The following is a 14617-nucleotide window of genomic DNA, read 5'->3' on the forward strand; positions in this document are numbered from 1 at the left end:
AAGAGAAAACATGGTGGCAATCATATGAAGAAAGAATAGTGTACCTCAAGCTCATCCCATCAAGACTTTAGAGCAGCAGCATCATTCATCCATACCATTGTGCATGCATAATTTGGAAAGTTGCAGGCAAGATGGCCCGTGCGTCATCTGCACCAGGGTGTTCTCATTCCCTGCAGCAGCCGCCCTCGCAGGCGAGTTCGACCTCAGCGTCGACAGAACTCAAGAAGTGGACTGATTCTTTCATCTGTTGGAGCTATCAGAACCGCAGTGCCAGCAACAGATGGAGCAAGGGGCTCTTAACACCAACAAGATAATAGGAACAATAAGACAGAGGTAAATTGTGACGACCGGCCCCAAATCTTTCATGTTAATCGTATCCTAGCCCCTGATCATCTGTCTTGTTGCCGCGCCTGAGTATTCAACCCTCCGACCGGCCCCGACCCCTGAGACCCGACCCCTCCCCGCTTGCTTCGGTCCCGACCCCGCCAAACCAGCCCACCGTCGGATCTTCTAAGTCCTTCCCAAACGCTGTTCTACCCGACCAGTGGACCCTTGAGATCTTTTTCCCCAGATCTTCCGCGACCGGAGCACTCGAGTTGCATGCCCGCTTCAGAGTCTCCCCGCCGCGTGGCTCATCTTCTCCGACGCCCGCCGCTCAGTTTTGTATCTGGCTCGCGACCGAATGGATCCTCGCGCCCCCTTCCCCAATGGCGGCGAAAGCCCCTCTGCAACCTTTCTGCAGCGCCTCGCCTCCCGCGCCCATCATCACACCGCCAGATCCCGGCCGCAGAGCCTGATGTCGCTCGTCTTTTCCATCACTTTGATCCCAGTCGCGCCGCATGGTCTCCGCTACACGACGATTCCTCCATCGCCAACCCTGGCCACGGCAGCGACAGCTCCTTTCCCCCGCCCTGCCAGAAGCCGCCCGACAATTTGTTGCTCCGCGCTCTCCCACGCGCCCGCGGCTGCATGTCTTTTCACCTGTGCGCCCTCGATTCTAGCGCTGTTTAACCAGTCGATTCTATCAAATCCTCCGCACGGCGACGCCCGCCTCCGCCAAATCTCAACCACCGGCAGACCCGCTCCTGCGCCGCCCTGATGACAGAACCCAATGACCGCTGGCGTCATTGTTGGGATACGAGGTAGGCTACACTAGCGCAAATCAAAATTTTCTACCGCGTATAACCAGGAAGAACTGCCGTATAAGGATCACGGGATTACCACTCGACGCACTACTGGTGCGGAAGATGTAGATTTGCGTCGATGCAGTGAAGACGATCACGTAGTCGTACGTAGTCGATCAACGTAGTCGTACGTAGTCGATCACGTCCAGCAGCTCCTCAGCAGCTCGTCTACGTGCACAGCAAGACCGCCTCTGGTACCGTGGCTCGTCGTCGGCTCGTCGCGGCTCGTCGGCGGCTCGTCCAAGTGCTGCAGGCGCAACACCTCCAAGGTATCCACACGTGCAGGGAGGAAGCGTCGCAAGCCGGATTGCTAGATCCGCGAGTTGCAACAGGCGAGGGCGTGGGAGGCGCGGCAAGTGTATTCAGCCAAAAGGTGTCAAACCCTAGGGCGCCCCCACCCCTCTATTTATAGGGGTTCCTGATGGGCCTCTGGATCCGAGGCCCATTAGTACTCCTAAACCTAATCCAACTCGGATCAGATCCGAATTGGGCTTCCAGCCCCTTAAGTGTGTGACCCTATGGGTTCGGATACGTATAGACATGGCCCGAGTACTCCTACTCGGCCCAATAGTCGGTAGCGGCCTCTAGCAAGACATGCCAACTCCTATACGCATACGAAGATCATATCAGACGAACCATCACAACATAATATACATGCTATTCCCTTTGCCTCACGATATTTGGTCTAGCTTCAAGCCGACCGCTCTTTCTCGATCCTATGATTCGGAATCCCTTTGTAGGTTAACTCTTAACCGTACGTAGCATGGCCATGCATTTTCTGATCCGATCACTCGAGGGGCCCAGAGATATCACTCTCAATCAGAGAGGGGCAAATCCCATCTTGATTGACCATGTCTCATAGCATGCTTCTTGACAAACCCGAAAGCTACCTTTATAACTACCCTGTTACGGCGTAGCGTTTGATAGCCCCTAAGTAGGTCAATCCACATCTAGAATACATGCGACAATCTCAGGTCTAAGGACAAAGCGTATATGTTGTTTAAAGAGAGAACTACTTCTCGTGTTGGGTCAGTCCTAACACATGTCTCCACATGTGTCCACATTATTAGTTCAACATCTCCATGTCCATGACTTGTGAAACATAGTCATCAACCAATACATGTGCTAGTCTAATATTCATGTGTGTCCTCACATGAACTCCGACTAGGGACAACTTTAGAATAACCATACAAGTAAAGAGTTTCACATACAATTCACATAATTGCAAATCAATTCAAGTAGCCTTTAATGGATATTCAATGAACACAGTATACAAATCATGGATACAAATGGAATATCATCATCTCTATGATTGCCTCTAGGGCATACCTCCAACAGTCATCCCCGAGTCCTGCACCACCGCCCTCTTCGCTCAATCGCCGCCCCGGCAGAGCACTCCATTGCCTCTCCCCGGCCTTCGCGCCGCTCCCCTTCTCTCTCCCGTGCCGCTTCCCTTTGTCGTTCCAGCAGCTATAAAAGGATTGCACAAGCCGTCGGAGTTCCCTCCGCCATTGTTGCCTTCAGCCATTCTCTTGCTCCCTGCTCAAGTTCCTAGCACCACACCCTAAAGCTCTTGGGGAACTCTCCCCTCAGCTTCCCTCAGTTTTCCCCAAGCCACCTAGCCGCTTGCTCCTCCGTGCTGCGTAAAAGCTCTCTTGTGATCTGCAAGAAGCACCGCCACCACCAGAGCACTGCCGGTCTTAGCCGTTGTTCAAAGCCTTAGTCCCTCCGCCCAAGTCTGCTTCTCCCCGACCCCAAGTTTTCCTTTTAGGAAGAAGGTAAGCTGCCGACCCCAGTCCGCTTCGCCCGACCCCTCCTATCCGCCCGACCCCGGTTCCGTCTCGCCCGACCCTATCTGTTTTGCCGACCCTATCCGCCTCGCCCGAGGGCTCGGCTGTGATCTTTTTCTTCAACCCGAAGGTGTATGTGTAAAACTTAGGAACCCTTCAGCGCTTGCGTCGGAGGATCCCTAGTATACCACCTCCTCTAGTTCAAGGATCAGATCATAAGTTCCTTTCCGACCCTTGCCTTTTGATCTTCACCAGCTCTCTTGAACCTCCCCACCCTCCTGCTCTTTGTCGCAAGTTTCTGGGCTCAGGCGAGCAAGTGTTGCTGTTAAAATAACCGTCTATGCTAACTCTTGCATTGCATTCGTGTAGAGCTGCACCTCGCCGACGGCTTTTACGAGCTACACCCGGCGCCAGAAGATGAAGCTGTAGCTGAGCTCTTGCCCGCTGAAGCCGAAGTCGCCCCCGAAGTCGAGCAGTTCCCTTCCTCTTTGCTCGAAGGCAAGCCCCGGTTGCATGAAAACCCTACGTTGTTTTCCAAACTTGCGCATGCCTTCTGTAACATGTTTGTGCATTTACGTATAGGAGTTGTTTGAAACCCTAGATGCATGACCTAGTTTCCCATGATCTGAACACTAGCTGTTGGACCGAGTAGTTGCCTTGCTTAACTAGAAGGCGGTAAAAGCCGAATGATTTCCTGTGACTCGCGAGTTGTAGGAGTTGCATGTCTACCTTTCTGTTATAACTATAAGGACGGTGGACGGGGCAGGATTTTGGTAACTCTTTGGTGGACGGATGGTTGTCCCGTCTGTCTATGAAAAACTTGCTAAGGCCCAACAGTGGTGGTGTTCGTGATCAAGTGTTTGAAAGTACTAGCCTCATACTTAGTATGGGATGAGGAAGCCTAGTACCGGATTGAACCTAGACGTGAGCGGTCGCCCCATTGTTCTTGGAACGGAGTTTCCCCTGCTGGATGTCGCATGTGGTGGCATGCGTGGCCACAGAACGGCAGAGGCCGGGTCTGTGGAACCTTGCACCAAAGGAAATGGGCCCGACATGGGTTAGGGGATTGATGGGGAAGGCCGACACAGGAAGCGACCTCCGGGTACGTGGATGTCGTGAGGCTAGGTTCACCATGCATGGTTAAAGAACTCGAATCGATTCGTCTGCCTCTCACAGTTTGAGATTGCTTGATCGCTATGTCACCCTGAGTAAATGAGGAATCTGATGATGACATGGTTTTTGGTGATATATGTTCATACCTTGTTTGGCTCTATGATTGCTTAGAATAGGTTGCAAACCTAGACCGGCTAATGAACGTAGAACTGGAGCTAAAACTTGAAAATAGGTTTTACCTAGTGCTTTTGGCAAGCAAACCCCTCAGCCAGAAAGCCCTGCATGTCTAGAAGTGTGGAGTAGTTTTACTCCTATCGGTTAAGTCTTGTTGAGCTTAGTAGCTCAGCCTTGTTGTGGCTCCTGTTTTTCAGGTGAAGTTGCTGCTCCCGACCCCTCTCTTGCTGGCGCTTGGCCGCCCCAGCTCCCGCCGGGCTGGACGGTCGAGTGGGATCCTTCCTCGGACAGCGAGGAGAGGGACCAGTGATGTCCCGGCTGGCCTCACCAGGACATTCGACCCCGACGATTGCTTCCGCTAGTGTTTACCTTCTGTTGTTTTCAGGAAACTTGTAAAACTCTGATGTTCCTTTTTCGCAACTAAATCCAGTAGTAAATTTGTTAACTTGGTGGACTTGTTGTACTCTCTGGAACCGCTCACCTTCGTGTGAGTTTGCTAAATCGGTCCTGTTCAAGTGGTTAAATTGGAGGAAAATCCGACGGCACTTCGTGTTTACTCGGCTTAGGCATGAGCGTCGCATATCAAGCGGCTAGAACATGTCTAACCCGGTAGATCCGAAGTGGATCCGCCACATAAATGCAATTGGCACCGATAGAACTGTTCGTCTGCATCCAGTTGCATCCAAGCTCACACGCACTGCTACTTTCAGTATTATGCGTGCTGCACTGAGAGCGAACTAACGGTCTGTAACCAGGACCGGAATGGGAGCGGATCAAAGATGATAAATCAAGATAAATTGGGTGGGTGAATTTCGCTGCATCAAAGTTTTTTTAAAAAAAATTGGTCGAATTCGCATGGAGCTGGAATTGACCTCTAAACCAAGGCAGGAAACGGAGCGGAGGTGAAACTGATGAGGAAGATAGCAGGCAATACCTTGCGATGGGTGCGTGCTCGGGAAGGACGCGATGGGGATGTCCTCAAAGCAGGAGTTGAGCTTCTCGGACGGCGAGTGCTGCGACTCCGCCACCTCCCACAGGTCCTCCACCCGGAGCCCGATCTCCGCCTCGGGGCTCCGCGGGCTCTCCATCTCCATTGATCCCCTACCCCACTCCCAGCTCCAAACGATGGTTGCTCCCTCCCCTGCTTCCTTGTCCCCTCTGGACTTCTTGGATGGATTCGTCCAAGAACTCTCTCTCTCTCTCTCTCTCTCAATTGCTGCTCCCGTATTCCACCTCCAACTTCTAGAGATACCGCTTCCGCTCTGGCGTCCGACGGCGCGGGGAGGGCGTGGACACCGCGGCCCCCTCCCTGCCCCAATCGTATTCGTCGACGCCGCCCCCGCCCCTCCTCTCGTGGTCGAAGTCGTAGCTCCGCTTGGATCTGGCGTGCCTCCGGTGCTCGCAGCCGTGCTCCCCCGACGGCGCCTTCCCAGACGCCGACGAGCTCCGGCTGAGGCTGCGCGCAGGGGCAGCGCGGGCGAGCATCGGGGCGCCCCGCTCCGGCCGCCGCCCGCCAGTCCACTGCCGGGCGGCGCCGGGCCCGGAGCCGGACGGCCGAACGGAGTGCGCGGATCTCGATCCCCCGAGAGAGGGGGACGAGGGAGCTAAGCTCTTTTCCCTTTAATCCCTCGCTTTCCTCTTTTTTCCACTCAAGCCCCCCCTATATTCACAATTGGACTGCGGGTTGATTTCACGAAAGGCTGAGGGGTTTTTTGCGAAACGAGCGTGACGGACAAAAATTGCTGTCAGAGATGTTGCTTGCTTTAATAATAGGTATATAGTTGAAACTTCAAAGGATATTTGTACTGGCATCTTGCGAATAGCCTGGTAGTACTATCCAATCGTTTTGGACCACGCCCCTTGCACATCGGGTTGCTGCTTTTCAAGGACGTGAGCGCCTCCTTGCACCTCGGCTTGCGCTTCCAGGGCTCTAGGCCGGGTCACTCCGCCGTCCCCGCGCGTGGACGTCCAGGGTGCGCCGCTCCTCCTGACCCAGCAGCTCGATGCCGTTGCAGGGTGATTTCTGTTGTTTTACGCGCTCATCCAGTCATCATCCCTGCCGCCCAAAACCAACAGTGACGAAAAAAGGAAAGACTTTGCCATGTTCTAGTACGCAACTGGGAAGACATTAGACCTGTGACACGCACGCGTTGGAAAAAGCCGCTGGCGACATCTTTGAGAGTGAGTTAAGACTAATTTCTTAGTCAAGCAAAAGTCCCCGCATTTTGTTCATGATATGATACTATAAATATCTCTTCAGTCTTTAGTCTCCAAGTAGGTTTGGATCTATGGGGCTGATTGGTTTTTGGCAAGTCAAAACTTGAGAAAAAACTTGGCAATTTCTTATGATCTGGATATGTTACGCTCCGATCGATTTTGCACGGACACCCTTACATCATCTCGCGCGTGGAGGGCGTATTGTCACGATTGGTCAGTGGTCACTCCACTGCTCGCCGCCTCCGGCCCCTTCTCCGATTTCGACCCCAGTTCTCAGGCTCCACCGGCAAGCATCCGCATGGCCATGGTGCCAATCAACCAGTCACCAGAGGTCGAGGAGGTGTACTCCGTGTGGGCGCTCCCGTCGGAGCTCGCCCGGGGCCGCCTCTGTCGTCTCATGGCCGGACTCCGTGCCGCGCACGGTGGGCCAACCTTCAAGCCGCATGTCATAGTGGTCGGTGCCATCCGTCTCCGGTGGTCGGTAGCCGTCGAGGCTCTCCATCATGCCGCGGTCGCAGGTGTCCGCCCATACACTGCCAACGTCGTCAGCGACCGTCAGGGGTTCTACCGCTGTGGCGGCCTCCTGCTCGAGCTCACCCCGGAGGTCAATACGATCTGGAACCATCTGCAAGGTAAATTCGCTCACAACAAATTCTTTCGACATTTTTATTTCAGGTGATGACAGCGAGCAATCACTGCTGCGGTCACTTCGGTTACGAGAGGCCAATTCGTGAGTGCAGTTGCAGCTCAGGGGCCTCACAAAAACCAACTCCACTCCATCAGCTCCACACTTTCCCAGTTCCACTTCACCAACTCCAGAAAAATATGGAGTTGATATACGTGTTTGGCTGATTGCAGTGCTCCAGCTTAAAAAATACGAAGACTTGTTGTGAATAATCTATTTTACCCATTGTAAATGGATCCACATATCATCCTCTTCTCTTTTCTCCCCTCCTCTTCCTCTCTCTTCTCTCTTCTCCCCTCATCTTCCTCTCTCTTCCTCTACTCGCGCTCGCCTTGGTCGCCTCCCCGCCAATCTCCTCCACTCGGCGGGGACAGTTTTGGGGCCACGGCGCGAGGCAGCGGCGGCAGGGCCACGGCGTGAGGGCGAACGGTGCAACAAGGCCCGGCGCGCGATGGCAGACGGTGTGGCAGCGGACGACGCGGCTAAAAATTCTTGTCCAAATTGATTCCGCCGCCACTGCGCGCTCTCGCCGCCACCGCCGCCGCCCATTGCGGCGCCGCCGAACTTGCCGTTCGGGGACCTTTTCTACGCCACCCCTCATCCTGAGGTGGAAACCGGAAATCGAGGTGAGGAATTCGAGCGCGTGAGTTGCACGGCAGCCAGAGGTAGGGGAAGGGCTGCGTGGCCGACGTGAGCAGGGGTGACGGTGCCCGCGGGTGGGGGTGGCGATGCCGCGGCCAGCTGGGGCAGCATGGGCCGGCCATGGCGCTGCAGGGACCGGGGCAACGCGGCCATGGTGTGCGGAGGCCTGGAGCGGCACGAGGATGAAGATGAGATCTGTGTGAGGCTCAGCAAATTAGAAATGAAGTGGTAAGTTGTGTAACCAGTAGTAGCGGTGGGTAACTCCACGGGAGGTCTAAAACTGGTATTTTTGACTCCACAAAAAATATGGATTTGACTTCTAGCTCCACTTTTTTCTGGAGCTGGAGTTGGTGGATCTAGACGTATTTGTCTGCGATTTTTTTGGAGTTGATGAAGTGAAGCTAATTTTTCTGAATTGGAGTGCTGCCAAACATCCTCTCTTGGACTCAGAAAAATCGCAACTTCGTCAATGGAAATTAACTGATGATCCTACCTATGTTTGCGTTTTGTCGCAGCATACGTGCCGCATGTCAGCCTCATATACGGAGATCGAACAGAGGAGCAGGATGGGACAGCCATGGAGAAGATCGAGGAGCTGGACAAGGATATCCGTGAATTGTAGTTTGAGATCCCTGACATCGTGCTTTAGGTAGTGTTTGGATAGGAGACAATGTAGAACGTGACGGTCCCATCTCAATTTTCTGGGATGGGATGATCCCATTTCATGTTTGGTTGAATGGGATGGGTTCATCCCAATTTTTTGTTTGGTTGGAGAGATTGCAACAGACGAGATGAGCACCGTTTTCTCCTTCCGTTAGACACCATTTGTGGGACCCACTCATCATACTTACAACGTCTTCTTCCTCCTCCATGTGCCACGCTGGCCTTCCTGCTCCACCCGCGGCGCCGCCCCCTGATCCACCCCGCCGCCACCCCTGGCACGCCCGTGCCACCCCTGCTCCACCCTGTCGCCTCCCGATCCTCCCAGGCGCGCCCGCCTCCGGCCGCATCCGCCTCGGCCGCACCCGCGTCCGCCCCCGCCTCCGCCCCGGCCACGCCCGCCTCTGCCCGCCAGAGCTCCGGCCGCGGCCGCATCTTGCCGTGCCCGCCCCGGCCGCAGGAGCTCCGATCGCGCCCGCCTGATGAAGAAGAAACGACGTTGACGGAGACGAAGTGGGACGCCCCCGTCCGCTCGTTTTGGAGGGACGGGGGTATCCCGCATATAGAGAGAATATTCTCCTCTAGGGATGTTCCTGTCCCACCTGTCCACCAACCAAACGTGGAATGAAGTGGGATCGTTCCGTCCCGTCCCGTCCCATTTCATCCTTAGAACCAAACGCACCCTTACAGAACGGATCCTGAGGACGTGGAGTCATGGGAACTGGTGGAGCTGTCAACCTGAGGCAGAGCAAGTGATTACTGACTAGCTAGCATACAGTTCGCTCTTCGTGCTACATGTTCTACGAGTTAGGGGTGTTTAACCTCCTAAAATTCTTATCACATCGAATGTTTAGATATTAATTAGAAGTATTAAACATAGATTAATTATAAAACTAATTGCACAGATGGAGGCTAATTCGCGAGATGAATCTATTAAACCTAATTACTCCATGATTTGATAATGTGATGATACAGTAAACATGTGCTAATGATGGATTAATTAGGCTTAATAGATTCGTCTAGCGAATTAGCCTCCGTCTGTGTAATTAGTTTTATAATTAGCTCATATTTAGTACTCCTAATTAGCCTCCGAATATTCGATGTAACATGAATTTCAGTCCGGACTAAAGATCCAAACATCCCTTGATACTGCTCTTCCCAGCAGAATTCGGAATAATCAATAATGTAAAGTTCTTGACCGCACTATCCTATTATGTGCCACTTTGGCGATGTATACGAGCGTGCTTTTTGTAAAAAAAAATTATGTGTGAACCTACTTCATTCACGATGTATGGATATGAGTTTGCAATTGTTCACGTCGGTATAGTATTTTTTTTCGAAATACTTGCAGGAGCACTGCACTGCACTGTCATCTAAGAAGAAGTAGATGGTCTAGTTTTACAATATGATATTCCATAAATTAGGAGTTCTCCTCAAAACCCGGAAACAACAGTAAAATGAACTGCACTGTCGGTACATTATTTTGACAAGTATATATGTATATGATGATATATTCATGTACAACACAAATAACTACCAAAAAATTAAAATGAACTCCAAATTTGATTATTTCATTTGTACGCAGTATAGGATGTCTGGTTCCTTTGTGAATACTTTATCTAAGAGTGACATTCTAATAATGGGATTTGGGACTTTAGGAGGATCATGTGAGCTCCAAAACAATACTTTGATTCAAACGGTTTACTGTCAACTGCACACATGTACCCAAACTGAACATTCTATTTCATTAGTTTCAGCATGCTTGCAACTACAAAGATAAGATGCTCTCAATTCAAATGGTTTACCTTAAATTCCAAGCTCAAACAATCCAACTTTACTTTCAATTTTGCATCACAAAGATCATTTAGCTTCATCCGTCATACTATTACTGCAAAAAAAGAACTATTTGATAGGCCTCTTCCCAATTTTAGCGATTATGGGCTGTGGCCCCTGAAAAGTGGTCTTTTCTTCTGTTCATATGTTATATAATTGCAAATGATTATCTGAATCAATACTAAGCATTTCAAAGAAAAAGAGATTATATAATTTCGTTCTGTTTCATATTTGTATAATGTTGTGATGATTATAGTCCTCGTTCATAATGTTCTTCAGCAAAAAAAAAACAGTGCCCTTGTTTTTATCAATAATGACATAATTTCTTGAACCTAATTTTCTAAATATATATAGTTGTACAGTGCGGCCTCACATGCTATTAGAAAATTAGTATAGAAACATAAAAGTCCAATGGCACAAGTAGTTTAACCAATTTGCACATAATTGCATCCGCATTTTAACAATAATTACATGAAAAAACATGGAATAATCTTATAAATCAATACTAGTTCTTAGACGTGCTCTGCAGAGCAATGTCTCAATGGCACAAGGGAACATTCATGACAAGCGCAATCTTTTTATGCTCCGCGGAGAAGACGATGTTGTTTCAAGATGCAATGGTGACTTTGGCCGTTAAATCTTGCAAGTCCGCAACCAGCGTCCAGCTGACGATGTTGTTTCAAGATACTACAATGGTGCCTTTCGCCGTTAAATTTTGCAAGTCCGCAACCAGCTGAATCCTTAAAAAGTTAAAATATCTTGAGGTTGCGGACTGCCGCCGGCAGCGTCCAGCCGCCGCTCCCCTTCTTGGCGTCCTTGGCGCACTCCCCGCCGGCCCTCCTGGCCGCGGCCGCGGCCGCCGCCTTGGACGCGCCGACCGACTTCCCCGCGCAGTCGTGGTCGGCCGGGAAGCGGTGCCTGAGGCACACCTTCAGTCCGCAGGCCTTGCACTCGCTGGTGTTGGAGAACGTGAGCGGCTCCTTGCACCGCCGCGCGGGGCACCGAGGTTTCCGCTTCCTCGCCGGGTCGCACCGCCGCGACCGCGCGTGCGCCTCCAGGACGGCTTTCTCGTCCTGCCCCGGCGCTGTCCGCTCGATGGCGTCGCCGCAGTCCGGGCAGACGACAACGGTGCGGCCCTGGTCGGCCGCCTTGGCGCAGCCGTGTTCCCGGTACGTCCGGTGCGCCGCGCAGAAGACCTTGCCGCACCCGTCGCAGTCGAACGGGAGGAAGTCGAGCTGGTTGCAGTCCGGCTCGTCGCAGTGCGCGCCCAGGTACGGGAACGCCTCCGTGCCCCGCCGCGCCATCGCTGCTGTTCTCTCCCTTGCCTCACGCTTCTTCTTCTGCAGTGAATCCTTTGGTTTCTTGCGGCGTTGGCGATCGATTGCGTGATGAGCGAGAGGAGACGGTGTTGGATTTATAGGTTGGGCTCAACAGCTAGGTGCCGACGCGGATTCGTTTTGCTTTCTTTCTTTCGCTGCAAGAAGAAGGGTGGTTCCGTTCCGAGTGGCGCGCGCTGGCGTGGTTGCGTTCGTACTGGCGTTCGCGTTCTGGATTGGCCAGGTCTCCTCTGGAGGCGACTTTTCTTAGCCAGTCGGTTTCCGTTTTGTTTTTGTTCGCGGGAGGCCAGCGCCCGCGTTGGCCGTGACGTGTAGAAGAGGTTGTGGGGTTGGACCCGGTCGTCCTAGTGGGTCCACATATCGGTGTGTGTTATTTTCTCTTCGAGGCCCTTGCTTGTTTGAAGAGGAATGACTAAACGATGAGAGTCGTGTCATATCCGTCTTTTGCGTTTTAGGTACACGGCCCAACTCAGTACTATTAAATCGAAATCGCGTCTAATAACAAAATGTTAACAGGGCTTGGGCTTGTATCTAGACAGCCCTAATCTATTTCTTGGCTTTTTTTTTATGCATAGTCTATTTCTTGGCTTAATCCCTAGGTCATTTTAGTTCAATTCAAATCAAACTTCTCTAGTTTTGATCAATTATATAGAAAATGCATAAATATTTATAACTTCAAACTATTTTATTTTATACACCATGTAATATATATTGATTGTATATTTATTTGAATATTGTAGATATCAATATATTTTTATAAAATTGATAAGGTTGAATAAGTTTGACTTATGATAATCGACTTATAATTTAAAATGGATGGAGGACCTTCTACTCTTTGTGTCTGTGCGCTCATCAACTGTGCCTGCTCCTATGGGGCCATGAGCTTGGACAACGTTTGCGTTCGGATTGGTGATGGTAAAGTGATTGTCAAGCTTAGAGCAAGGAGAACTTAAAACAATTGCTAGACGGTGGTGATGATGGATTTTTCAATGGTGAGCCTATCAGCGATGGAGGAACGTCGCTGGGCTAGCAGGGGGCAAAGCGTGACAGTTATTCATGCAAAAGCAAATTAGGACAGTGGTAGGAGGAGCTGACTGAGAAAGAGGTGGTGGGTGGCGCACATATCAGTGTATGAATATCTTGCCGACGATGAGGAATGCAGTAGGCAGTGGCAGAGCTTCAAGTGAAATCTAGAGAGGGGCAACATTGCTAAACTAAGGTCCCCTTTGGCACGGCTCATCTCAAAACGGCTTCACCGGTGAAGCTAAAGCCGGTGAAGTCAAAAAAAACTGGCTTTACCCGGCTTCTAGTTCATTTTAGTCCCAGCTTACAAAATGACTTCACGCTACAGTATCTCGATTTGCGTGAAGTAGATGAAGCCAAAGCTGAAATAAGCTGTGCCAAAGAGGACCTAAAGATAACAATCAATGTTTAAGCCTACGGAACACTATTGACTCTAAAGGAATCCCAAAATGCTCTGATTACCAAGCTCCATCATGCGTGCAACAATACGTAGAGTCTGAGTGTAACCTTGTTCATGATCAATGAATGAAATCCCTGATCTCAAAAAAAAAATGCTGAGAGGGGGAGGGGGGGGGGGGATTTTCGTGCCAAGATAATTCAATACACCCATTTCTAAGTACAATCGAGATATGCTTCCATTCATTCTTTCCTGTTGCTCCCAATGATCCGCCGTGATCAGGGAAGAACCAGGTGATGCTCTTCCAGTCACGACTCACGAGAATGGCATCTACACCATTTAGGAACATCGATGCTGGGAGTATGTATCGTCGAGCAAATTTTATTCATGAAGTAATTAACCCTAGTATGAGTGTAGATACATCACCAGGCGCCGGCTAGTGTTGACCACCCCTACGGCCCTGTGTGAACGAGATGAAGATCAGATTCGGATCAGCCCATTCAAATTTCACGCTCGCACGCTTGGCGGCGACGGACAGGGGCGCGCCTCTAAAACCCCGGTGGCCGCACCGCTAGCTGCCCAGCCCCAGGCCCCATGGCCATCGCGAGGAGGAATTGAATGGGCGAGGATACAGGCGCGAAACCCGTGTCCCGCGCTGGAATTGTCGATATTCCGTTTGCAGCCACGACAAGGCCCGGCCCGGCCCGGCCCCCTCTCCCGCGCGTTCGTCCTCGTTGCAGCCACTCTCGTACACGGACCAACAACGGCGGCTTCGAACCTGAACCGAGCGCGCGCCTGTCGCGACGCCGCGCGAGTCCCTTTCGACGCCTCGGCGCGCCGGTGGTGCCGAGGCCGACGGATCACCTGCCGCGGAGGTAGGCCGGACCGAACGAACTCGCTTTGGAGCCGCATGCGCGATGATTACCGGCCGTTTCTGGTGCGACCCCGGCAGTGTCGAGTCCTCGTCCCAAACCAACGGTTGCTGCGAAATGCAAGTCGCCCGCCGCGCAACTTTTGCAGCCGAGCAGGGGAATCTCCCTCCCGAGCTGATGCGCGAAAGGCAGCGTGCTGCGAGCATCTGAAAGACAAAAGGTGAAATGCCGGCAGTGGTGTAAAAGTTGTTGCGTCGTGTGACGATGCGCCAAGCCGCCAACGGCAGGAGGAGCAGGCAGGGCGAGCGCCCCTGGCGTGACGCAGCCGCTGACCAGCGCACGCCCGCGCGCGCTCTTCACTTTGGGGGTGGGGACTGGGGACTGGGGACTGGGGAGCGACTCGCGGCCCGACGTCTCGCTAGCGCCGCGCGCTCCAGCGTCGTCCGTCCACCGCGACGACACGCCTGGGTGGTCTCGACGCTCAAGGGTACGATGGTCGATGGGTCCCATTTTTATGTCCGCTCTCTGGTCAAACGCTTGTACGGGTACAAAGTTTCGCCTGCCGCGTGAAAGTCGTAGGTGTTTGTGTTGGTACTGGTAAATGACGAACCACATACCTTTTTCAGGCCTTGTTCCCAATTTGGGAGCGGTAAAATTGACATTTTGCCATAAATACGACACTGTAGCGTT

At 52.0% G+C, this 14617-nt stretch overlaps 1 protein-coding gene and 1 pseudogene across 1 annotated transcript; one reads left to right on the top strand and one right to left on the bottom strand.

Annotated features, from left to right (window-relative positions):
* The first annotated feature begins 6782 nt into the window (after window positions 1–6782).
* Window positions 6783–8454, top strand: LOC101753066 (annotated as a pseudogene).
* A 2245-nt stretch (window positions 8455–10699) lies between these two features.
* LOC101779657 (zinc finger AN1 domain-containing stress-associated protein 17) lies at window positions 10700–12179 on the bottom strand. The gene has a single exon (XM_004956673.3). The coding sequence runs from the start codon at window positions 11600–11602 to the stop codon at window positions 11048–11050; it is 555 nt and encodes a 184-aa protein (XP_004956730.1). The 5' UTR covers window positions 11603–12179; the 3' UTR covers window positions 10700–11047.
* Window positions 12180–14617: the final 2438 nt, after the last annotated feature.

The sequence above is a fragment of the Setaria italica genome, chromosome II (genome assembly GCF_000263155.2).
Source record: "Setaria italica strain Yugu1 chromosome II, Setaria_italica_v2.0, whole genome shotgun sequence".
Classification (NCBI taxonomy): domain Eukaryota; kingdom Viridiplantae; phylum Streptophyta; class Magnoliopsida; order Poales; family Poaceae; genus Setaria; species Setaria italica.

What these genes read in the sequence shown, in the direction of transcription:
- LOC101779657 (XM_004956673.3), bottom strand. Translation starts at nt 11,602, where the DNA reads ATGGCGCGGCGGGGCACGGAGGCGTTCCCGTACCTGGGCGCGCACTGC.